Source organism: Etheostoma cragini, chromosome 22 (assembly GCF_013103735.1).
Source record: "Etheostoma cragini isolate CJK2018 chromosome 22, CSU_Ecrag_1.0, whole genome shotgun sequence".
In the NCBI taxonomy this organism is placed as follows: Eukaryota; Metazoa; Chordata; class Actinopteri; order Perciformes; family Percidae; genus Etheostoma; species Etheostoma cragini.
The window spans coordinates 9,126,914-9,152,567 of NC_048428.1; the positions used below are offsets into that span (position 1 = coordinate 9,126,914).

At 40.4% G+C, this 25,654-nt stretch overlaps 1 protein-coding gene across 1 annotated transcript in view; it reads right to left on the reverse strand.

Annotated features, from left to right (window-relative positions):
- ofcc1 (orofacial cleft 1 candidate 1) overlaps positions 1-23,683 on the reverse strand; it is a 75,764-nt gene extending 52,081 nt beyond the window's left edge. Inside the window, exons 1-14 of the mRNA XM_034862786.1 lie at positions 23,633-23,683; positions 23,268-23,334; positions 22,711-22,890; positions 19,341-19,445; positions 18,613-18,696; positions 16,007-16,231; positions 15,388-15,485; positions 13,906-13,992; positions 13,465-13,541; positions 12,098-12,233; positions 6,828-7,061; positions 2,459-2,607; positions 2,163-2,277; positions 1,082-1,391 (exon numbers count right to left, since the gene is read on the reverse strand). Of these exons, the coding sequence (XP_034718677.1) occupies positions 1,082-1,391; positions 2,163-2,277; positions 2,459-2,607; positions 6,828-7,061; positions 12,098-12,233; positions 13,465-13,541; positions 13,906-13,992; positions 15,388-15,485; positions 16,007-16,231; positions 18,613-18,696; positions 19,341-19,445; positions 22,711-22,890; positions 23,268-23,334; positions 23,633-23,683 (1,918 nt within the window). The remainder of the gene's footprint in view (positions 1-1,081; positions 1,392-2,162; positions 2,278-2,458; positions 2,608-6,827; positions 7,062-12,097; positions 12,234-13,464; positions 13,542-13,905; positions 13,993-15,387; positions 15,486-16,006; positions 16,232-18,612; positions 18,697-19,340; positions 19,446-22,710; positions 22,891-23,267; positions 23,335-23,632) is intronic.
- Between the last annotated feature and the right edge of the window lie 1,971 nt (positions 23,684-25,654).

The window sequence follows — 25,654 nt, forward strand, 5'->3', positions numbered from 1 at the left end:
TATATATATATATATATATATATATATATATATATATATATATATTGGAGTGTATCCCATCAGTCCAAAGCACCAGTCCATCACAGAACCAAAACATATAATCATCACTTGGTATGTAAGTCTCAAATCTACATTAAATCTAAAACTACAAATCTACACATTTACTGACCAAAGGAAACCACAGCACCCGAACAAAAAAAGCACAAAGGCGGGGGGTAAATGCTAGCTCCACACAGAAAGACCCTTATTACTGTGATGCAGTACTAACCCCAGAGCCACCAAGCAGTCGCTGCAATAGTTCATATGCTATCTAAAATTATTTTGTTCTGTGTTCTGTGTGTCTGTGTGACAAAATGACAGTCATCAGATTACATGTGAAACAAGAGCATCCCAGTGGATAATGGAAAAGATAGCTTAATTTATTGCATTATCACGTTAAACAAGTACAAATTACAACAGCAGTGTGTTAAACCCATAACAATAATACAACAATTTGTGTCCGCCAAGTCAAAATGCTTTGTTCAGTTTAGCTTAGACACTAGATAGATAAAACAGCACTGTGTGAATGACTCCAAAACTGCTAATATTTCTCAAATGTACTGTTTGAACATCTAACGAAAACTTGTTTTAACTGCTTGGTAAGCAGTACTAGTATGTGTGGCAGCTAATGTTGAATCATTGTTTATTTTCAGTAAAACCATAAAAGATTAAAATCTATATGAAATGAAGCAGTCTTTCAATTTAGATAAACCCAAAGAGGGTTTGTTTACTTACTTAAATTGGTGGTTGTATTATCACACCATCAACACTTCATCTGAGCATGTCCAAATCTGTCAGTGTTGTGCTTGCTGCTCAAACACTGTTGGATTTTTGCATATAATCTAACTGAGTCAATATCTTTTATGTACTTTCACTTTTGCTTGTTGTTTCTACCCAACCCTAGCCTCAAGCACATCCACCTAAGTGGAGAACTGCTGTTAAGTGAGGCCTGCCATTCTTCTATATCCCAGTGCTTGTGACATTAGGGTGACATTTTCTCCCCACTGTGGCATAGTCGGGGGTTTTAACATTGGACCCCTACCTGGCAGAGATGAGGAAGAGCAGGCAGAATCAGCTGACAGGTGGAGAGGAGACCCCCGGTGAGAATGTACAACCGCAGGCTCTCCTGCTCTGCTGCTGGGGCCCGCACGCGGCTGCTGTTGGGGATATGACCGGGGATGAATGGGATGAGGACGGAGCTGGGCCTGGGATTGGGGCTGGAGTGGTAGATGGCCTTGGGGTTGGTCATGATGGACCTCAGGTTGAGACATGCCAAAGGGGTTGGGTGGTGGTAGTGATAGGGTAATGCAGCGCTCTGGTCCCGCAGATGTTCCAGAAGGGAGCCTCTTCACCTAAAACACCACAAACAAGAGATGGGACTGTCTGTATGTTTGAGGTCTACATGTGGGTTCAGTGAACATTAATACAGCCTCTTCATGTTAATGCCGCCAGTTATGTTCATATCATTCCATTGCATCACCATTGTTTTTGGGAAAACAGCATGTGAGCGTAGTTACTATACATGTGTTAGTGATCAACATGCAGACATAGCTAACTATTAGTATTGGTCATAGTGTGCCATAATGACATTAAATAATTCAATTAAGACCATGAGTGTGACTATTATTAATATGGCAGCGGTCTATTGGGCTGTGCGTCTCCAAAGATGTACCAAAACACAGCTTTTTACATCCGTCGGAATTCAAAGCAGTAATGATAATGCAGTAATACAAACAACATGTCACAGTCGAAAGGGACAAATAAAGAGACAAAACCGAGACAGAGAGCTTTGTTCTGGCTTTTAATTCAATTAAGATGTTTACTAATCTAATCAATGCATCAGCTTAAATGCATTCCTGATTTGCTGGGTAAAGATGTGGTTCCTGTTTGCTCTCTGGGGCCAATTTCCAATTTCTTTGGAAAAGCTTTTTATCATAGACAAGCCAAAAATCCAACCCCCCTCTACCAAGATCCACCATCCTGCCCCACCTCCCCACCTGAGTTAAAATTATGAAGTTTATAACTCATAGCTGCCCACAATTATTATACGAATATAATATGAAACAACAGACAAATCTTTAAAAGGAACCTGCATGCACATGTTTCTTATCACGAACACACACCTGAAAGTACAGGTTGCACAGCCAGTGGTCTAGATCAGAGGAGATGACAGCTTCAATCTTTTTAAACTGGTCCAGTTGTGTGTTCGGCTCCCCCCTGAGCAGAGGGGTTTTGAACCTGGGTAAATAACACATAACCAGTAATGGTCACTGTTCAACCAGCTGTATGATGGGCAACTTAAGGTTTGAAAATGTAATTAGAACTTCATTTGAAGTTTTGCTGGGACTCATAGTAGTTTAGTGACCTAAATAACTTAAATCTACTGTTCAAATTACAAACTCCTTGAGGTCCAACGCACCTGCCCTGGACAAGACCGAGGCTCGGCCCACAAACAGGAAATGCCCCCCATGCCAGCACAGCGCGGACGTGGCTGCTATCTCCCGGTAGTGCGGTCAGTTGAAATACCAGGACCATGGAGGGGACCACCTCACAGGTTGCAGGTAAGATCTGCAGACTCACAGAAAGGCACAAAGTCACCCATAATTCTACTCAGTTGAACAGACAAGCCTGAAGGCACACACACTAACGTATGCACACACGCAGAGGGCAGACACATCGTCACGGCAGGCACAGTGCTACAGGAGAAAGCAGAAACAGACAAACAGACACCCAGAGGATAACAAACAGGACAGGAGCCCTCAGGGAGCTACTTAATCTACATCCTAGACTTGAATCCTCTATTAACTTATTCCCGTGTTTTTTTTTTTTTTTTTTCAAGCTTCTTAACTGCCATTCTTACCCGTCCAAACCATGAATGATAAAGACTGTCGGCATCAAATGGAGGGTGGAGGAGAAGTTGAGCTTGCCGTTGTAGTCTACAAGCTGACAGTTACGGTATTTGCGATGCAGTGAGACCACCATCAATCAAACGATGACATGAAGGGTATCTTGCATGAAGCAAGAAGTGTCAGCGGTTATCAGTCGATGGCAAACATTCTTATTTACCCAGAGAACGGTGGGTTTGCTTAAAAAATGAACTGACAAGGAGGTGTGCGCCACTTCATCCATCACAAGGTGGAAATATTTTATCCCTTTATTAGTTGTAATGGAAAACGCAGAAGACTTGTTTTAACACATAAATCATGTGTACCCCATTCCCCCCACCACCACCGACCCGATAATCTGCTTTTGGTATGCACCTGTGAAATGATGGGTAGTAGTATCTGACTCAGAACACAGATTTATGGCATAATATCACAGATTATGGATATTGAGCATATTTCATATTATTCATTTACTGTAAGAAGTATGACCTGCATAAATAGTAATTTGTGTGCATGTGCGAGCGCATGTGTGTGAAGTGGCTGCATGTGGACACGTGCACTTGTTTGCATACGTGTGTATGTGGGAAGTGTTGCTGTGAGGTGTGTGAGACTGGATGATGTGCTTCAGAGGTTTTCTCACTTCCTGTGTTTGCTGGAGGAGCTGCTTAAACCAGGGGCGCCATCGCCTTTTTTCTAGTGAAAGACACCTAAACTGACACAAAGTAGACCATGGAACCACATTTGATAGATTTTTTTTTGCCGGGGTCCCCCATCTGATCAGGACTATTGCATTGCATTTTGATTTTTTACCGCAAAATGGATATGAAACCAATTACCAAAATAGTCATACATTCTGTCCTGAGGTTAGTTGGATGGAGTTATAGTGAACACAATAGTGAAAATATTATTTTTCCCGTTTGCTGGAGACCCCCAAGAACACCCTTAGAGGACCCTTGGGCATCCCAGAACCCCACCTTGTGAACCACTGGCTTAAACCATTATAGATATCCTATGTTCCTCAGTACTTCTTTGTTCCCCTTTAATATTAAAATGTGGAATTGTATGCATCTTGCCATTCGGTGTAGCGACCGTGGGCCCGACTCTTCCTGTGCTCCCACTAGCCCTCAACTCCAAGACATCTCCGCCTGAACTGCACTGTTTCTGTCTAAATCTAAACCCAGACGCACAAAGCAAAGGGTAAATGAAAATAAGAAGGAGAGAGAGGGAGGAAAGGAAAATAAGCTCCTGGCTTCCTCTTACCATCACTAATTCCTCATTTCCTCTTAGAAGGCACTGTAAGCACTCCTGAAATCGCACGCCACAGTGTGGGCAAGAGGAGAGAGAGGGAGAGAGAGAGAGAAAACATCCAAGCCTATCCTGACAGTGGTGGAAACGCCGATCAGATTTGTCTGGGACTATCAATGAGGACAACAACAACAACAACAACAACAACAACAACAACAGGTTTGTCCATAAAGCACAGTTGAGGGTTTGGGAAGGGAGAGGAGGGAATGGAAGAGTGACATAAGGACTTTACCATGCTATGCTTAACCCTTTTTTTTTTACCTCTGAATCAGATCCCAGGTCCGCATTCAGTTCATGCCAGCTTTTATCCCGTCCTTTATGTTTGATGGGAGCTGGAGACAATATTATCAGGATGCTCTAGCTCAGCGAATACGCCCACCAGCACATTGGCAGTGTCCACATGTGCTAAATACTCAAGCTAAGGCCTTTAGAGTTGCTATCAGAACACTGAAGAAGCCCTTTATGGGCCTGTAGAAAACTCTATAGAATCAGGAGGGACACTGGATTTGGTGGCTTATGTTTTAAGGTTTCCCTTCTGAATCTGGATAGTGCACAAATCATCAATGAATAAACGTAAACAGAGATCTCTAATCCACTGGTAAATATCAACCATCTTAAACAAGTATGTAGGTTGTTGAGATTAGTACAGCTTCTTTTGCGGATGTTTTCCCTCATATCAAGAGATTTAGGGAAGTGGTTTTGAAATGTGCATAGATTTAATCTAATTTAGTGTTGCTTCATCAAAAGGATCAAATGTGAAAAGATGTTCAGTCTTTGACCATACATTGGAAAATGGAGGTTGAGATTTTTAAAACTATTTGCAGTCAATTCTGCCTAACTTTTCTACTCCTTCTTGTTTCCAGCTCAACTAAGTTCCAGATGTTCAAAGACATTTAGAAAAGAAACTACATTTTTCACTTAATTTGTATATTTTCATTCAAATAAACATTACTTCCTTATATAAATGAATAATTGATCTGGGCTTTGATTTACATGCATTAATTAAATGTCATGTTTAAAAAGTTGTTGTTTTATTTATAAGGAGATCCCAGAAAAGAACCTAGAGGCTGTGTGTCGCATATTTCCATATGCCACCTTTCACAGCTACATATCTTCTCCCAACCCTTTCAATCGTCACTGCAACTGATGAAAACAAGGGAAACAGAAAGAGAATTTGGAAATACTGTGACAAACACAAAAACTAAAACCATGCATGTTGTGGTGGGTTCTGTCATATTAGCACAGCTTGTTTCATTGTTTGCTTTTATCTGAGGGGACTTGTTGCTTTTAAGATTGTGTTTTACAAAAATTTCCATTGAATTTCACATCAAAGGCTTCATCCATGTCATTGAAAGTGAGTGTGTTTTAATTCAGCCTCCCTCAATGTCAAAATCGCTTTCGGATAAGAGATGCTTCATGTTCATTCAAATATTTCACTGGAAAGAAAAGAAATATTTAAAGCAGCTTCCTCAAGCGTCAAATGAATACAGTCCTTACAAATCCCAACCTGATTCTGTCCTTCCCTTGTTGAATAAAAACACATTAGTGTCAATAGAGGAACGCAACTTGTCACTGGTTCCTGCAAATTCAGACTTTTGTATATTTTTCACAACAGCCACAGTCACCACTGTTCTTTTTGTTCTGCATCCTTAATTGTGAATGTCAATGTGGAGTGCAAACCAAACATGCAGTCCATAAACTAAATGTATGGTTTTAAAGAATTATCCCATAATTGTTTGCCACAATCCAACATTTAAACAAGAAAAAACTGAAGTTAGGTCTTATGATTCATTTATCTTATAGGAACATGCAGAGTTATTGGGACTGCAGCTTATTCACCATATCCCCCAGAGTTAGATAAGTTCATACACACCCTTCTCATCTCCATGCGTGCTGTAACTCTGAATCACCCACTGCTAGCCTAGCTTAGCGCAGATCCTGGAAGTAACCAGTGCCAACTAGCCTACTGATCCCAATAAGTGACATAATGACGCCAACATGTTCCTATTTACATTGTGATTTGTATTGTCACAGTGTGTATTAATGACAAGATTGCATCAGAAACAGCCAACTTCCAACCGTGTGCAAACTGTAAACTATATTCTCAGAAGCCAAAGCACTGCTACTTGGGCGGAGTGATTATCGCAACACTTGAAAAGCACTTTGTTACTCTCTGCTCCTCACTGCTGGGCTTCTTGTGGGCTGCTAGCAAATCACTCCGCCCAAATGGAAGAAGTTGCAATGCTTCTGAGCGTGTATGTAGTTCCCAGGTTTTGTATGGTGAGAAGATGGCTGCATCTCATGTGACCTTGTTATTTGAGCAGTAAGCTAGTTGGCAACGGTTACCTCCAGCATCTGGGCTAAGCTAGGCTAGCGGTGGGTGCGCCGGATAGAGTGACGACACGCAAGGGGATGAAAAGGGTGTGTATGGACTCTGGAGGATACAGTGAATGGGCTAAAATCCTAATAAGTCCGCATGCTACTTTAACTTTTCAAGCAATCCATCTACATTTAATGAAATAGATATGTATTTCTGATGTCTTGTGGACTACATTTCTGAATTGTTACAGTATCAAACTGTGTCCAACATCTCCTCACCATGAACAGGCTCTGGTTAAGTTGCAGGTCAGTGTCAAAGAAGCGTCCCCGATGCTCGATCGGCTCGGTGGCCGCCGCCCATTGTCGCTGCCCTGTCTTATTGCGCAAGGCGAGAGCTGGACCCCCTAGACGGCTGTGAAGGGCCACGCTGACAATGTAGAGGCCCCTAGGTAGCTTGTCTCTGGTGGCTCTTAGGCAACACACACACACCTCCACAGGCTGGGGAGTTGTGCTCTGGTTTACCTATAATACACAGAAATGACAGAACATAAGATTTGCAATATTTTATTGGAGATGAAACTGGAATGGGAGATGACACTCTGATTGGTTTAATCCATGTTACGCCCCAAACACATTTGACTAGTAAAAGTATAATATTAGTAGTTGACAGTGACGCATAGCACTGAAAACCCTTATAATTACAATAAGACCATAGATTATAGTCAGTGTTTGTTTGCCAGTAACTGTAACCAGTGTGCTACTGCTCATGAGCTGTGTCAAGCTGATGCCATTATGTCTGTTAGTTGGATGTTGCAATTTACATCAAGCCATGTTCACCATGTGTACCGTGTCAAACACCTGTAAACATAATTATGCAACCCACATTTAAAACAAACTAACTTGTTGACAGTGTGAGACTACTAAAAATGTACTGTCTAGTAAAATGCTGTCAACGGTTATGTTATCTAATCTACATCACTCCCTGCACCACATCCTCTGCAAATACTTTGTAACTACTGTTTGCGAGGCTATGTAAATAAAGTTACTAAGTCACTGCACCTCCTCATTCATACTTAGCTGTTCTCTGCCAGAGCCTGAGCCCAAACTTGACCCGACGTGACCGGGCCAATATTTTCCGCTGCTATCCTCGGGCCAGGCCCTTGATCAAGCGGTTGTGTTTTTTTAATTCATTACATTAGCGTAATTTGGTTGGTAGAAAGCTATACCTCTCCATCTTCGGTTGTAGCTCTGGGGGTAGCCTATGTCCTGCACTGACTTGAGTGTGAGGTTAACTGTGCTAGGCCAACATCGTCTCTCCCCCGTCTGTAGCACTGTTGTCGGCCAGTGCGTCGGCACGCAGACCGTGGAGAAGGACAGTAATAATCAGGTGATCGAGAAAAGAGAGTCTCCTGCATGGTTCAAGGGCTTGGGTTATGTTGCTGTCTTGATCTGTTACGCACACTGTTCCGCTGAGGTTTTTCTACATTTCTGCATTCGGATCCATTTGTGATCCATTCCATTCTGAATAAACAAACAGTTTACATGCTTTGTCCTTGTTGTATTATTCATTAAGATAATTCTGAACAGATGTCTGTAGTTCAAACAACTCAGAACTGCATTTGAGAACGTCAGTTATACCAGCCGGGCTGGATTTGTTTGTGCCCGATCTCAGCTCTAATCCCTTCTCCTTGTAGGTTAAGGCCACTAAAAAAACAATTTTAACTTCCACTCTTTGAGAATAGACCTTCAGTAGGTGAATAATACTTGCAATTGCCAATATATTGTATATTTGTGAGGTATTGAGCAAGACACAAGTTGCATGCAATTTATTATAGGAGTCAAGTAAAAGAAATATCATGACAGAAAAATCTGTATTCGATGATACAATTCACCACTTTTGTGGGAGTCATCTTTTTTATTTGCATCAGGTATGTCTGCTGAACAAGTATATATATATATATATAAATAGTATATCGTCGCTGTCGGGTAAAAACCTTGTCTGTCCAAATTCGTAGTTCTTCCGGAAATTAAAAAAAAGCTAATTTGATTTTGTTTTATTGAGCTATTCACCTCAGACAAAGTCAGACTAAGTTGCCTCATTCTGGTTCAGTATGTGTAAAACCCACAGACAGACGGAAAAGGTGACCAATAGCATTCATTTGGGAAAAAAAGACAAAATATAGAGATACAAGGTTTCTGCCAGACAGCGACGATACGTAAGACATGCCCAGTGCAGCTGCCTGATCTCATCTGAGGATCTCCAGTCAACCAATTAGGGGTTAAGTGCCTTGCTCAAAGGCACATCAGCATTCCTTGTTACCGAAGCTGGGTAGGCTATATATTTTCCCTGGTCACACTGCCCATATAGATGAAGGCTTCAGAACGCCAACCTTCGGTAGCGAGCTCATCCTACTAACCTTCAGGCTACATCAGCCCACTAGTTGTTCATTTGCTTGTTTGTTTTGGTGACATGTGCCTCTTTTTAGGGCTTAAAATTAGTAATAGGGTAAGCTGGTGTGACAGTTTAGTTTTTTTGTGAAACATAATCAGAGAACAATATGAATACATATTCAGTCTTTTGTCCCCCATGGCATCTGTTGAACAGCACTTACTGAAAAGTCAATCTGGCTTAAACAGAGCCACTTGGTCTTTATTACTGAATGTGTATGATTTTAAACGGAATTAGCAATGATGGTTGGCTGGTTCGACATTTTGTCCATCCATGTGTTCCCATTACACAGAACAAGATATCTCAATGATCACTGCGCAAAAGTCCGTTACCTTATATACGGACATTAAGCTTGATTACCTTTGATGACTTTACCTGAATTCTAGTGATATCATCAGACCAAAGTTGTTGTTGGTTGTGTACAACAAATATCAAACCAAACCAGCCAATGTCTATCCTTAATGATTATTTTGCATCATGTCCTTTCTTTTCCCATCCCATTCTATCCTAGATTATCCTGTACCATCTGATCTGATCCAGTCCAGTCCTAACCTGTCCCACCCTATCCTCTTCCCACCCAATCCTACCATATCCCATTTTATCCTACCCTGTCCCAATCTATTCTGCACTTTCATCCTATCCTTTCCGATCCCACAATATCCGATGCCCCCCATCACATTCTATACCACCCTATCCTTCCATTCTCTTATCCTTTCCCATCCAATACCACAATATTCTATTCCTCCCTAACCCATCCTTCCCCATCCTAGCCTATCCTTTCCCATCCTGTTAAAAACTGCCCAATCACATCCTATCCCATCCCATCCTATCCTGCCCCATCTCATCCTTTCTTAAGTGCAAGCATTCATTTTTATCTGATTATCTTAGTTGCATCTTTTAAAGCCCATTCATTTCATGCACTTGAATTTACACTCTGTTGACCAACTCCCTAGGGCAAATTTTGAGTGTCTGGCAATTAAATCCCTCAATTCCAATCGATGACATAGCAGCACTTAGGGGCTGCATATGCTCACACATATATTTATTCACTTTATCTACTGTTGGTTTTACACTTTACAGTGTGCAATGTTGTTCCCAAACAATCTAAGACTATCTCTCTCGTTTTCACAGACACACACCACACACACAACACCGGCTGTCCGTGCCCATTGCTCTGCCAGTCTGTGTGGAGGTAAGGTGTGTGCTGAGCCCCGCGGTAATGCCCCAAAATCTCCCCACTGTGAGCATCTTTGCATACCTAAACAACAAAAACAATTTAGGCAGAAAGTGAAATTAGTATAATTGGTGGCAAAGCGGTTTAGCCCACACATCTCACATTTGGGAGGAGGTGATGGAGGCCTCCAAAACCCCCACACTGGAAAGAGATGTATGCATGCATGAGTGGAAAGAAAGAGGAGGAGGATGAGAAAGGAGAAAAAAAAAAGCAAAGAAAAATAAAACAACAAACATCACACCAGTGTCCAATTTGCACTATGTATGTGTTTAAGAGGTATTGTTATTATCTGGCCCACATGCTCGCACAGGCGTTGTAAGAGACAGTCAAGACAGCAAAGGTGAAGTGAGCCAATTTTCCATATCAGAGGTGGTTTGTTTGCCCCAAGCCTGAGTTGTGCCTAAAGTGCCATAACATTACAGCACTCCTACAGATGAGATCAAAGGCTCTAGCAAGGGATCCTCCGTGGTTTTGCTGGCAAGCGGCTGTCCTTTCGCTGAAATATCTTTTCAGGGCTTTCCACACATTGACTGATCACACAAAATGCACTCTTAATAGAGACAGGAAATGCCACATACAAAAACTTCCTTTCTTTCTAAGTATGGGCTAATATTCAGAGATTAAGCTTTCTCGTTAATTATTTTCATTTTAATTAGTAAATCTTAATTAACAATGAACATTTACCCTTAAAATTTTTTGGCTTCGGAATGAAGGAGGGGGGTGAAGAAAGGAGAGAATAAATATGACAATCTTTTTGGGACCTCCGGGCAGGATTACGGATGCAGGCTGCCTTAGTTATTAAACACGTTCTAAATTAAATGCCTCCATGAATTTTGCACAGAAATATATTTTCATAGTTTTGCATGCCAAATGTGACATTTTATATTTCAGATTCATCTCGCTGCAGTGATTTTAGGGAAATGTCATATAAACAAAGATTTTGTCATTTACCAAAGGAAATTACTATGCGTGGCAGGTTTGGCCATTGCTTTCTGTCTCTCTCTCTCTTCTTCCCTCTCCCTTTTTTGCCCCCTATTCTGCCTGTGCCGGTTGTTTCAAGTCAGCAAGCCATAAAAAATCTTTATCTCAGTGAAACACAGCAATTTGGGAGATAATCGAATGGTGACTGGGGGGCACAAACGCCAGTCTGAGGAATTATACCACAATCTCCCCTGCATTTACAACCTTCCTCAAAGCCAGTTGTCACCCTGGAAGGAAAGCCCCCGACTGAAGATTCATTACATCTTTAAGCCAGCACGGTGGCATGGCAGCCTCATCCCCAGATGCAACACAACAGCACACTCCTCCCACAGCTGGTGATGCTACTGCTAAAGCTGCAGCTTCCTTCTCTCTTTGCCACTTGGTTCTCTGTTCTTCCCTCTCCCTCTGTTCCCCTTTTTCATCTCCAAAGACTCCTTTTCCCTCCTACTTAGATTCCTAAAACCACAGACACCATCCACACAAAAATCTTTATATACTGTGTAAAAATAATGTGTCTGAATAGTTAGCATACTGTATAGGGAAGCCTTTTGTGTACCGTTGTATGGTGCCCGTATGTGAGTTTGCCTTTGTGTGGGCATGTGTACACACAGTACCCATATGAAAGGAGTGAAAGAATTTGAAAAAATAATAAATACCTAAGACAATTTCCCATTTCTCCATCAGGTCCCATTCATCACTGGATTTCCCATAATTACATCATTGGACTGTTTTTGAAGAAAACAACCCTTTGTTAACACTTTTGGATCAATATCTCCTACTGTGAAAGATGCCTTTTCAGAGATTAAGGGGTGTGTCACTTCCTGTTTGTGTGCTTTCTTTTTCCAACGAATGTGTGTTTCTCAGTTCACAGTAAGAGTGGCTGACATGTGTTACCTGCACGGGGGGCCATGATGTTGAAGAGGAGGATTCTGGGAGCTCTGTCATCTGGCCGTATTTGGCCATTGCTTCCTCTTTGCCTTCCCCGAGCTCTCTTAGTGACGGGCTTTCAGTGGTTCTGCTACTGCATGCACAAACAAACACACAGATACAAACGTATTCAACACACACAAGTACAAGAAGCTAACCCTGTTAAAAGCCACCTGCATTTTGAACTCTGTTGTTCTACTCTGCAGCCAACAGCAGCTCAATCTAATAACACCACAAGACAACACTTTCTACTGGGTCTCTCTTTCTCTCTCTCTCTCTCTCTCTCTCTCTCTCTCTCCCTGCCTTTCAATCTTATCAGTGGTAATGTAATAAGCGGTTGCTTCGCTCTGTCTCCTCGCCACCTCTCTTAATTCCTCAAAATAAAGCAATATCACAGGGGCCCTGGCCTGACTGTGACTGGGGATAAGATGCTTGTAAAAGGAAGGAAAATTCAGCAAATAAATGCTTGGCATCAAAGGCAACCACTGGGTCCTTCTTTCTCTTCTCTCCCTCTCTCCCTCTTCACTGTTTGCCTATCAACAGCATTACATGTGCTTTCATCAGTTCACAACAAGGCACAATGTGCTTCCTAATGCAATTACTCGACCTCCATTAAATCAGAAACAGTGGAAACAAATGAATTACACATTTGTTGCAAAAACCACAAGTCAGCTCCGCGTCTCTCCTCTTTATTTTTTTCTTTTACAGGCGTAAAGAGAGAAAAAGTGAAATCATTTCTCATTAAATTTCAGGCAGATGTAGCCCTAGGTGATGCATAGAAAGTCTCCCATGTCTAATAGCCACCCACCATTGATATCAGAAGGAATTTGCAGGGTTCAAGGCTGTCGAGAGGAGGTCATCTTCGCTAAACTCAGAGCAACATTCATCTGACAGGGCTGGTGTCCGACTACCACCCACCCATAAAACAACCAAACACAAGGGAAGATACTGATGTGTACAGCAGTTTCTTGATTTTATCATGTCAGCCAGCATGGTAGACCATAATTACTCAAAACTTAAACATGCTAAGCTGATTGCCCGCGGGGCTCTCGCTACCATATTTGATGTGTGATCTTGGACTACAGCGGATGGACCCAAAATTGATGCGCCTCCGAACCCAATGACATGGACAGATTTCTGTGCCCTCGAGCCATACTACCCACAATGCAGTTTCCGTCTACAGGAGAAGCCATGCAGAGGACATATGAATTGCATGCCGTCGTGAATGTCAGTGGGAATATTAATGTGTTTCACACAATTACTGATTACAGTCGTGTGAGATCAATTGTACATATGGAGAGAAATAGGAAATGGGTTGGACTTACTACTGAAGCAGTGTGTTCAGCCTGGGCTGGGGTGCTTCTCTCATTGCCTCGTCACAGTTGCTTTGTGAATGAGGCTCCTTTTGAAATATTAAAGTGGATATGTTAACAAACACTGTTAATGTGTTAATTACCATTATCAGTTAATTGGCAGTTTCATTTAAACCACATCACTCTAAATTATGATGTAACATATTATTAATGTCTGTGACTGACTGTAATGAAATATTACTTTTTAAAGACGAACGCTTAAGCAATGGAATTTAGCTGGTTTATGTTATGGACAAATGCATTAAGAAAGAGTACGATTGGAGGAATATGTCGAGCTTGTGAAATGATCCATGAACAGCGTACAGTCCCCATGTTGATGCCCATGTGGGATGTTATACCTTCAAAAACTACAAAAGCAACACATACTTCACACAGCAGTACATGGGCCTTTACCTGAAGATTCCCAGCGAAGGGAGCCATCAGTCTCTCCTTTCTCTTTGCCCACTCACTCTTCTTCCGTTGTCCCTTCTGAGCTGCTTTCTGAAAATACGTGTAAACACACATGCACGCTTTCTTTGGATGCAGCTTTATGAAACAGTGCAGTGCACCATAATGGCAGAATTAAGCACAGGGAGCAACTGTAATGCAATCTGGAGGCAATCGATACTGAGCCAGGCCCTAAAGACATGTAGCGTTTGATGAGTATTTCTGCCGGTTTTACATTCAGTCAGCACATTCACACTCCCCATTCAGACGCATTGACACTGCTAAGTGACAGCGTCTCGCCCTGTAGAAGCTTTGTACGGCAGAATAGAGAAAGAAGAAAAAGACTATTATTTTTAAAATAGATGTGAAATCTCTGGAGGATAATGTGCTTTCAATGGAAGGTGGGTGTGGAAACAGTAGGGAAGCACACACATATTATGGCAGAATAAGATAACACTGATCCCAATACTGATACAGTACACAGTAGATGCCACTGATTATCCAGTAAGAGAGGATGAGTCAACTGTTGCTGTGGTTTCCAAGTGATGGTGAGACATTGTTTAACCATTTTTTTCCCCAATTACATTTACTTTCTATTTACATAATGTGATACTCCTACACTCTTTTCAAGTGAGATTATAACTAAAAATACATTAGAAGTTTTTACATATGCGTTAATGTTTGGATTTTGTTGCAATCTAGATTTGCCAAAACAATGGAAACCCATGTTGTTATATCTGTACCATTTCTTTTCTTTCTGATGGAGTACAAACGCTTTGAAAGGAGCTTCAGATCTTAATGCTGGTTCACAATATCTCTACTCCCCAGTTGGAAAATAAAAAGTAGTCACGCTCTATTTTTTCTTGAAAAGACCGTAAAAGGGTACAGAACCAAAGAAATGTGGCTTCTGTCAGAAACAAATATGCATAATAAAGCACAACAAAGTTCAAAGACAAAAACACAATTTGTCTCCACAAATAAGTTAATTGTGTGTGTGTTAATTGGATATCACATGTAGCATAGATTACACAGTTGAAATATATGCACTCACTCTTTGCTGAGGATGAATGAGTTATCTAACCTTGAATGCATGTTCTACAAAAAGCAATTTCACATGAGTGCATTCAGCTGAGATTCAGACCATCTGCACTGACAATAAAAAGTGTAGAACTTTTATAAAAGGTAACAGTGGGGAAAAAAAAGGTCGGGGACATAAAAGTGAAGCAAACATGGATGGAAAGAGAAAGAAAATTAGTAAGCCGAGAATGTAACACACACACACATACACACAATCACGCGCACACACAGACACTTGGACAAATGCACACGCTCACATGCACACACTCTATGTCCATTAGCTAAAGCCACTGATACACAGCATAATGGACATGGCTGATGTGCTGGTGAATATGGGCTGATGACACAGATATTCCTCTTTGTAGCCCTGACCTGCTGCAGTGAAAGGCTGCCAAGCGTGATCATGTCAGGCCGCACACGCTCCCTCAGCTGCTGGGCGTAGTGGGGGATCACCTCCTCAGCTCTCCTCACTGCAAGAAGTAATACAGTGACATCACAAGCATTGATATTCATCCCAAATAAAATGTCACTGTGGCACTATACATAATTCTTTGAATATTATGCCATGTGTCACTACGGCATTATGCACAATGCTTTGAATATTATGTCATGTGTCCTATCATGTCACTCCACCAATAAAGGCCATGGGACAAATATCCAGAGACAAAGAATTGAACTAAAATGTATAAATTACAACTTCCTGGAATGATTCCTAGCCAGCTGTAATGATTGACTTTATGCAGTACATACATTTTTATATCCACCATAAAATACTTAATATTGTCATAATAATAATAATGATAATATACTAACATAATGCCTCACTGAATTAGAAATTAAATACAAAACATACAGACATGCATGCTAGGTTGGAATACAGTTAAAAAATAGCAGATTGGCTAACACTGGCGCATTTACAGAAATGTTGAATAATGTGCATTGTCCTAATCAAATAAATAAATAAACTGAACAAATAAAAGCATAGCATTACTTTTTACAGTGCTCTTTCTGCCCATTACCATCCTCCCAGCTTCAAGTCCAGCCTCTGCTCCCGGCCCAGCACTAGCCACAGCCTGGGTTTTGGCAATGGTATGGGCCAGGGAGGGTCTGGAGCCCGAGGCACCACCACCACCGCGGAGAAGCAGTCGCCGCTGAAGCACCGGATCACCCGCCTTCACCTCCAACACCTCCTCATCCCTGGAGGCTGGCAGCGTACCTGGAGAGACACGCATCAGTGGTCAAGCACACGCACAAGCACACACACAGACAAAAACACGCATACACAAACTGATGGATGTGCATACTAACCACGTTCAGAAACAGACTAGAGTACACATGTACAGGACATTTATGCAGGTGGACAATGATGTACTCTAAAACAGTAACTCACACGAATACACTGTGATCATACATGCCAACAAAGATTTTATTTTTTTATTTTATTCCTCAGATTCTGATCATGACATACACACTGAGACATGACTGTAATTCTACATGGGCATTTAACATGACCACATTAGTTGCTTTGCTTTTTAGCTAATATGCTCGCAGTTGTTTACTCTAGCAAAATCTGTTGTTTATTCTTGCAAAATCTGTGGTCTTCAGTTCAAAATCATGGGGAAATGCATGACTGGAATTTTACAACTAAATAAACATGAGTTTTTCTTGTTTTTTGTTTGAAACTTAGGAGCAGAAGTAGAACAGGGTACATAAGGTTGAACTGATGCTTTAGAACTGAGTAGACATATCCAATTTTTTTCAATGTGAGGAATCAAGGAAGGTTGTAGTATATTTTTGCATATTACTGTAAATGAGTGGCGGCAGCTTTACCCTAAATAAAGTTTGAATAACAAGCCCATCCATTGACACTAAGTTTTCTTCTACACCATACATGAACCAATTTTAGTTAGTAAGCTATAATTAAGTATGAAAACATCATCTACAGTAGCTAACCTGCCAACACCGCCTTGTTGGTAGAAAGCAAAGAGGTATGTTTTTGTGCATGTGTGTATTCAACGTGTGCAGTCCACACTATGCATGCTTCAGCCAAAGCTGTTATCACCACCTAATGCTTTTCACATAGAAGCTGATATCAATGCCTAACGCCTTACAGAGAACTAGAATGAATAGAATACCAATTCTGTGTTCTTTCATCTCAATGCCAAAGCAATAGAATTTATTGAGATAAATAGAAAGGAGTGAAGATCTTAGACAGACAGAAGGGATTTCCCAAGGATTCTCTTTATTTCTAGGAAAATGTCTATAGCACTGGCCACTGTCCATTTCATTAATACTTTGTTGTATTCATGCTCTTTCTTGTGAAATGGGCATGGTGCTTTGTGGCAGGCTGTGAAAGCTAAGACAAAAAGCCTGAAAAGCAGTCACAAAATGTCAGGATCAGTACTGACATACACTGAGCCTGGTTCTGCAGCTGCAAAGAAGACATGCGGCCTACACCGGTGGGAGGCATCTATACAACAGCATAAGGTGATTGTCTTCAAGTCTATTGTAGCTCGGTGAAGTGCTTACTGGCAGTCACCACAGTTGGACTCCAACAGTATATAAGTAAGAGCTCTCTCTCTTCCTCTCTCTCTCTTTCCTTCCCAGTCTCTCAGCCTATTGCATGGAGGAACTGTTAATCCAAGATCCTCTTTACTTTTTCTGTGGGATTTCATGAACATTCCAAGACAATGGATGGGGCTGCTAATCTCAGTGGTACAGCTAAATCCAAGACAATGGCAAATAATACAAGCCGGCTAAATTCTACCGTGTTGAAGCGGGCCTAAACCCATCACTTGTGCGCCGGAATTACAAGGAAGATGTGCGTCATGTCAACAGGATCTGGTGCGACTGTCTTCACCCAGAACAATGCTAAGCTTAAACCACCTCAATGTTGCCTGGTTGGCTACATATTTAAATAAAACTGAGCTAATGAGAAAAGGCATGCCTACTGTGAGACAATGGCTGTGCTTGGAAAGCACTGACTACAAGTGAAGGTCCATTCCTAGTCTCATTCTTTGTTCTATGTAAGCGCTGCCTTCCCTGTTACTGGACAATGTAGCGTGGTGTTTTCTGTCTTGGTTGTTTATGATTTCACTTTCTTCTTTATTTTCTTAAAGATACTCTACCTTCACTGTAGTAGTCAGTGGCACCACTGTCGGTGGCTGTGGTTGCTGTTTTAAATTGTAACTTTGGTTGCATAAAGTTAAAACATGATGGTTTTATCAATACATCATTATGAAAAAGAAAAGACACATAATTAACACATTAACACCATTAACCAGCAGTTATGTGATTTGATCTGTAAGAAGGGTATTCTTTTTTCTATATACAGACATGTCAAATGAGTAGTGATTACAGGGGTTACTTAATCTCACATGTCCAAAAATTTGAAATTAAATTATTCTAAATTAAAGTAATGTCATGTAAAAGTGAAGTAATTGTGCTAAAGTAAAGGAATACAACGTAAAGTTGAAGTAGTTGTTCTCAATTAAGGCTTTTAATTTTTTTTTATCTTTGCTGTTTAAATGAGGGTCAACCAATCGGCGGCTTCCTAATTCCCAAGATGCAGGACCACAGTAATATGGAGATACATACCAGGTAGATTCATGAAAGATTCATCCTCATCCAGCAACGCAGCCATTCTTTGATACAGCTGGTTCTCATCAGCATTCAATATTGCTACAAGTGAAAACAATTATAAAATGAGTGCACCCTCAAACGTGCTGGAAAATTACATGCATCTGTGTGTGTCAAAATTACTTTCTGCTTATCAGACAAGTCAACCAAAACACATCTTAACATGCAAACCACAGATATCAGCCGTGGCTGGAGAGGGGTGAAAATCAAGTGAATGCAGAGGGGTAATGAAATAGGAGCATTAACATGCCTGTTAGCTGGCCTGTCATCATGTGATGAGATTTGGTTTGGCAAATCCTTTGATATTACACGGCAGTGATATCCAAAAGATACAGGTGAAATGGCTTCTCCATTAATAGCCATGTTTCATTATAACATGCATATTACTTGGCTCCCAAGAGCTCACTTTTAATAGGCCTACTTTAGGAGGGGGGCTGCAAACTATTGATGTGGCTCTGCGTGTGTCATTTGACAGGGGAAAGAGAAAGCCACGGTGGAATGAAAACTGACCAATGATATGCAACCTTCGTCAATGACAGCAAGTTGGGGAGCCAATCTTGTGAAGCCATCACTTGGGGTATTTACATAGACTGTCTTGCCGTCACAAATGGCGGCCTGCTACCAGTGATCTCTCTCACCTCACTTTAATGAACCAAGGAGAACTATTATGACAGAGAATGGCATACTTAATTCTAGCTCATCTTCAGCGCTGACCCCAGTCATCCCGCAATGCCTTGGGTCTGTCTGCTCTGCTGACAACGGGTCAAAGTAATTTTGGGCACGTTTATTTCCTGTAGAAAGTGCGAGCGGCAAGAGAACGAGAGAAAGAGGGGTGGGGAGTAGGCGATGGGGTGGGTAGTGGGGAAAGAAATGGGGGAGTTGTACAGGTTCAGGTTAGTGGTTATTAGAAGCACATGAAGCGAAATGTTAATTTTGAAACCCACACTGTTGAAGGGCAGGGGCAGCCACTGCTACCAGATAAGGCAGAGCCAAGATGAGACATGAGTACAGAGGCAGAAAGTGGGAGAGAGACCTGCGCTGCTCTGGGGCCTAATTAGCATGCCGCAAAAGGTCACGGCAGGCAATCTCTTAAATACAACTGCCATATGTTTGCCGTGTTCAAAAGGAACTAATGAGAACGTCTGCAAGCTCAAAAGTAACAGGAATTTAAAAGACAATACCTTCTAAATACTCCAAGGTCAGCGGCCTAGAGGACCAGGTTTTGGAGGAGCTGATCTAAAGGAAAATAACCGGAGCCCATGTCTCACTGACTTCTTATTAGCAATCACTGACCTATGGGTATCAAGTCTGCTCTACAGAGTTTATGGGAATCCAATGGCTCCGGGGCTCTGTCTATTAAGGGGACAACCCACCAAGCAGCTTTTTTAACCCCAAATCATTCTCATTACAGGCCTTGAATATTTCACTCCAATCTAAATTGCTTTACTTGTATTTTTCAGGTTGTGGGGCAAAAAAATGTATGGTGCATTAAATCATGTTGTATATTCCACACAAGGATCGCCTTTATAGAATTCTGTGGGTGTCGGCGCTTGGACGCATGAATTTGTGAGTAAGTGTGTTTGCATAGAAGCACCTCATACTGGCCCACTAGGCAACTATCCGAAAAGCTCACTGGGATTCATTCGTGCTCATGTGAGATATATTGCATGAGGTTTTCACACTCTTACTCGAAGTGAAACAGTCAGACGGTGAAAGTTATTAAACAAGGAGCAGCCGTGTGACTCCTCAACAGCGCCATAAATTGACTGTGAAATTCACATGGTAAATCCCTCTAAATCGTTAACAAAGAGTTTGAACAATTTCTCCACAAATAGCTCTGAGGTTATGAAAGCCTTTTTTCAAACACAAATTTGCATAATGGCGGTAGCTTCGTGGATCGCCTTTTTGAGTCATATCTGTGATTTACCTAAGTAGTCTGGCTGTCCTCCAGTTCATCTCTCTAATGAAAATTTCAATTTCTCTGTTCTTCTATGCACATTATCAATAACTAGCTCTTCTTGCCAGCCAGAGTGACTGCTAACAGAGATTGAAAGATAATGAAAGAGTTTGGTAAAGGCCAAATAGAAGTCTCACACACACATAGAACAATGTGCCTTTGTGATCTTCCAATATGCATATTTACACTCCTCAATGAAAAACTCTTGTTTTGCTCTGTGATGTACACCCTGTTTATGTAAATCCTATATTCAGTGCAATTACCACAAAGAAATGAAATCATAAACCTGCGAAACACATGAAGTGTGATATATATATATATATATATATATATATATATATATATATATATATATATATATATATATATATATATATATATATATATATATATATATATATATATATATATATATATATATATATATAATGCCCTTTGAGACATCCATGTAAAACGTGTAACAAGACGGTGTACGTGGCCTTGACCCAGCCCTATTAATACTTGAAACTATTCACATAGTGACTGTGTATATGAATTGTACCACAATTCCTGAGTTTTAATATCAATAAAATGCAACATGGTTAAGTTCATTACGTACCCTTTAAGATTATGACAAGTGGCCTAATTTACATTTCCAAGTAAAAGAAGAAAAAAGAAGAGTGAAAATCTGTCTTATCTTATCTCTAATCATCGGCATATCAATATACTGCATGCTCATAAAAGACGTCACTATTGATACACACAGAGACAGTGGACGGCCAATAAAACCAGTATTTGAGAATTAAGGAGGGTTGTGTTTTCTTACTGTAATTTGATGAACAGTGTTCCTCCCTTAAATTAGATTGTTGTGGTGGAACGTATGGAGAGACCATTAGAGTGTAAACCAATGGGACATCATAATGTTGTTTGTCTCTATTGTTTTCTTTCATTTATTTCGTTTTTATCTTTTGATAAGAATATAGGCAAAAGTAGCTAAAATCATCATCTATCACCAACATATGATTAAATCTAAGACTACGTAATGATGTGTTTTCAGTCATTTAAAGGTGAGGGGTTCAAATTCACTGCAATGCTAATTTCCACTTAAGCCAAGCATAAAACGTTGTTTTATTTCTGCATATACTGAATTTTCTATTCAAATCTGGTAAGCAGAAACTCAAGGTGTCCATAAAATGTGGATACAAATGCACAGTACGTATCACCATGTGTCTTGGATTTCAGACATGATCAAGAGAAAAAGAGACAGCCTATTTGTCCATGCATTTACACTACACTGTTTTCAACCCCAAATAAATGTGATAGAAGGGTGAAAAACAAAACAAGAGCAAATATGATTACTTCTGGAATGGATGATTGTTTTCCTAAAGCCATTATCTTCAGCTAGTGAGAAAGTCTTATTAAGTTCTGGCCAGTCTGCTGGCAGTGTGTGTGTGTGTGTGTGTGTGTGTGTGTGTGTGTGTGTGTGGGGGGGGTTAATCCTACCTCTTGTTCATAAAACAACATGACAATAATTGATAATAATTACTTGCCATGCACAGCAAAAAGCAAAATAAACAACATTAAATCAAGAATCTTAACATGTGACTCATCCCTGAGAAAACTGGCACACTCGCAACCTTGAACGCATCCTAATTTGCCATCCCATTCCTCAAGAGTTCTCCCTGACATAGTGAATTATAAGGGGGCATATTCGTATGCCTGATTGGCCTTAAGCCTTGTTCCGGGGGCGTTGTGAGTACACCACACAGACAGCGGATCGGCTTGGTAGCGTAGTAGCGTATGTAAATGCACTCTCCTATGACTCCAGCCCACCACAAGGCATGTAGCCGAGAGTAGGAGTCAAGGCTGATTGTAGCGAGGGTACTTCTAGATAGAGATAGAACACCCACTACTGTAGCGTTCTCCAGTGGAGGAAGAAGTTATGCGAGGGTTGCTTGTTAGGACACGCTTGCTTTGGAATGCAGGGACCCAAGGCCCCCCGAACAGAGAGAGAGAAAGAGGTGAGTGAGAGAGAAAGAGAGGGGGGAGTGAAAGAAAGGTTAGATCAGGAACACATCTACTGTCAACAAATTTGAGGCTAATGAAGAATGAAGCTTCACCTCTTTCTTTGGCAGGGGCTTGCAGCTCCATTTTTTTTTGGTGAGCTGCAAGGGTGCTATCTGGCCTGTCACCTCGAATTTCTCTCCCCGGCTGAAAAGCAGGAACAGAGAGCTCGGTGCTTCCTCCTCCGTCGAATGCTGGGTTTTCTATGCCCAGCACAGCGGCTCGCTCCTCTCTCCCTGACATAATGAGTAGAAACATAAAATGAAAATACAAGCAGGGACCTGACGGAGCAACGCAACAAGCTAGGTGAACGTGTTTCCTACAACAACAAAGCACTTTTTGGGGGCAATCGAAGGTTTCTATTGGTGATTTCGCTGCCCCAAAATGGTGAAGCGCATCCTCCACGAATGACACTAAAACACAATTAGGTTAAAATTAAATCAGGATCTTGCAAAGGAGGAGGAAAAAAAAGAGAGGAAGAAGAAATGATTAAAATAATTACAAATTGCGCCCTGACAAGCAAGAGCAAAATTTAGCCCAAAGCAATTTGTCTGTAATTAGTTAATTAATCCTTACACAAATTATGAGCAATAACTCATCAAGCAGGACTCACCCATCAGAAATTCAGCCGACTTGGATTTCTTCTGCTTAGGTTGCTGCAGAGCCTTCTGCTGTAACTTCTGGAGGGAAATTGTTAAATGAATAAATTAGCTGCAGAATGAAGATCATCATTTATGATCCGCAACTAACGCAGTATTTTAAATATGGGACGACACTAAAATGTCATTTAATTTACATCGCCGCTAAAGGGGTCAAGCACTAATTGAACAACAGGAGTGGAAAGGAATTTAATCATAAATAGATAAGAAAAGTTGACACGAATGTGTAATGAAGGTCACATTAAAATACTTCCTCCTTGCTTGTTTTGAAAATGAATGGGCATCAACCCTCTCTCCTGGAAGGTGTTGCGTTTTGTACACAGGCTGCATGAGAGTAGACAGTCTCGGTGAGGAAATGGAGTGTGGACATCCAGGCACACTTCCCTTTACTTACATTCACGTGAACTCAACCTAAAACAATCTCAAAGGAGAGAAACACAGTTCTCTTTAAATGACACTATGTCCGGCCCCTTATATTTTGTGAAGCTTGGAGAATTTTCAAAATAAAATCCAAGAGTAAAGCAAACAAATCTATCCATCCATCCATCCATCCATCCATCCATCTATTTATCTATCTATCTATCTATCTATCCATCTATCTATCTATCTATCTATCTATCTATCTATCTATCCATCTATCTATCTATCTATCTATCTATCTATCTATCTATCTATCTATCTATCTATATATATATATATATATATATATATATCTATCTATCCATTAATCCATCCATCCATCCACCTATGCATCTATCTATCTCTCTATCTATCTGTCTACCTATCTATCTATCTATCTATCTATCTATCTATCTATCTTTCTATCTATCTATCTATCTATCTCTCTATCTATCTCTCTATCTCTCTATCTATCTATCTATCTATCTATCTATCTATCTATCTATCTATCTATCTATCTATCTATCTATCTATCTATCTGTCTATCTATCTATCTATCTATCTACCTATCTATCTGTCTATCTATCTATCTATCTATCTATCTATCTATCTATCTATCTATCTATCTGTCTATCCAAGTCAACACTATTTTGACTTGTAGGTGGTCTACATTGAACGGAAAGAAAAAAGGAGGAATTTGTGAAAGCATGGGTTCCTTTGAAATTAAGAGGGGAAAAAACTCTGGAGTCCCACATTTCTCTCATTTCTGCGGACGAGCGGAACAATAAGAAAGCTGAAGTTAAAGGCATAAGTAGTTATTTTTGTTATGGATATGTTTACATAAGAATGCACCAAATAAAAGAGCTCTGTTGCTCAAAGCGTATGGAGCTTTTTAAGCATCATTTTATGCAGATTTCAATGATGAACTGTGCTCATGCCCATGAACAGCATGTATTTGTATACAATATTTAATTTCAAAGGCAAAATCAAGGGGCAGAGTGGGTGGGGGGGCTTATTTCAACTCTAAATGACAGAGCAATTAAAATGGAGAAGGACTACTTCCAGACCAATCTGGTAAGAGGAGTTTTGGTAAATCTGTTTTTACATTCAACAAGCCCTACAGCAAGACATTCATTTATACCACTGAGATTAATGCTTATCTAATTGTAACTTATTTAAAAACCATTTTCATTTTGACTGGGTACCAATCAGTTTTTCTGAGTTCCACATACTACAGAGTATGAGACTGGTGAGTGTCTCACATGTGTTTTCTTTCATTTTCTTACATTAATTTCATAACACACACCTTTCTGGAGGATAAATCTTGTTTGGGTCCATATGCAAATTAAGTAACTCCCTGACACGATTTCATGAAAAGTGATCAGGTCATTTTACTAAGAAAAAAATGAATACAATCAACATTTGCTTTGTTTATGTAGTAAACTGAAACGGTCATTTAAATAAGCTGATGACATTTGTCATCATTATATTTCAATATGTTGTATTCAACATATTTTATTGGAACCTCACAGACATTTCTAATAAAAAACACATTATAAATGCATTTACAAGGATTGCATTCACATTGTTGTACAGTCAATTCCGTTTTAACTGAATACTGTTAAATTGTTGTTTAGTCCTTCAATAATAGTAACTGTCGGAGCTGGAGGAGGATAACACTCTTTAATTTGCAAATTGTTGCGTTTTGCCCTAAGGGCTAAAGGCACTTTGGAGAGATCAAAGGAGAAATCACATTAAGTTTGATCTTTGTTTATACAAATGTATTTTGTTTATCACTGTAATTAATGCACGGAATAATTTAAAATAGCCTCTTCCTCTTGAAAACTGTAATGTATAGCTGCTTTTACAGTTTTTCTCGATTGGTTTGGCTCATTTCTTGAAACAGAAATTACATTCTCAAAACAACATGGACAAACCTCCA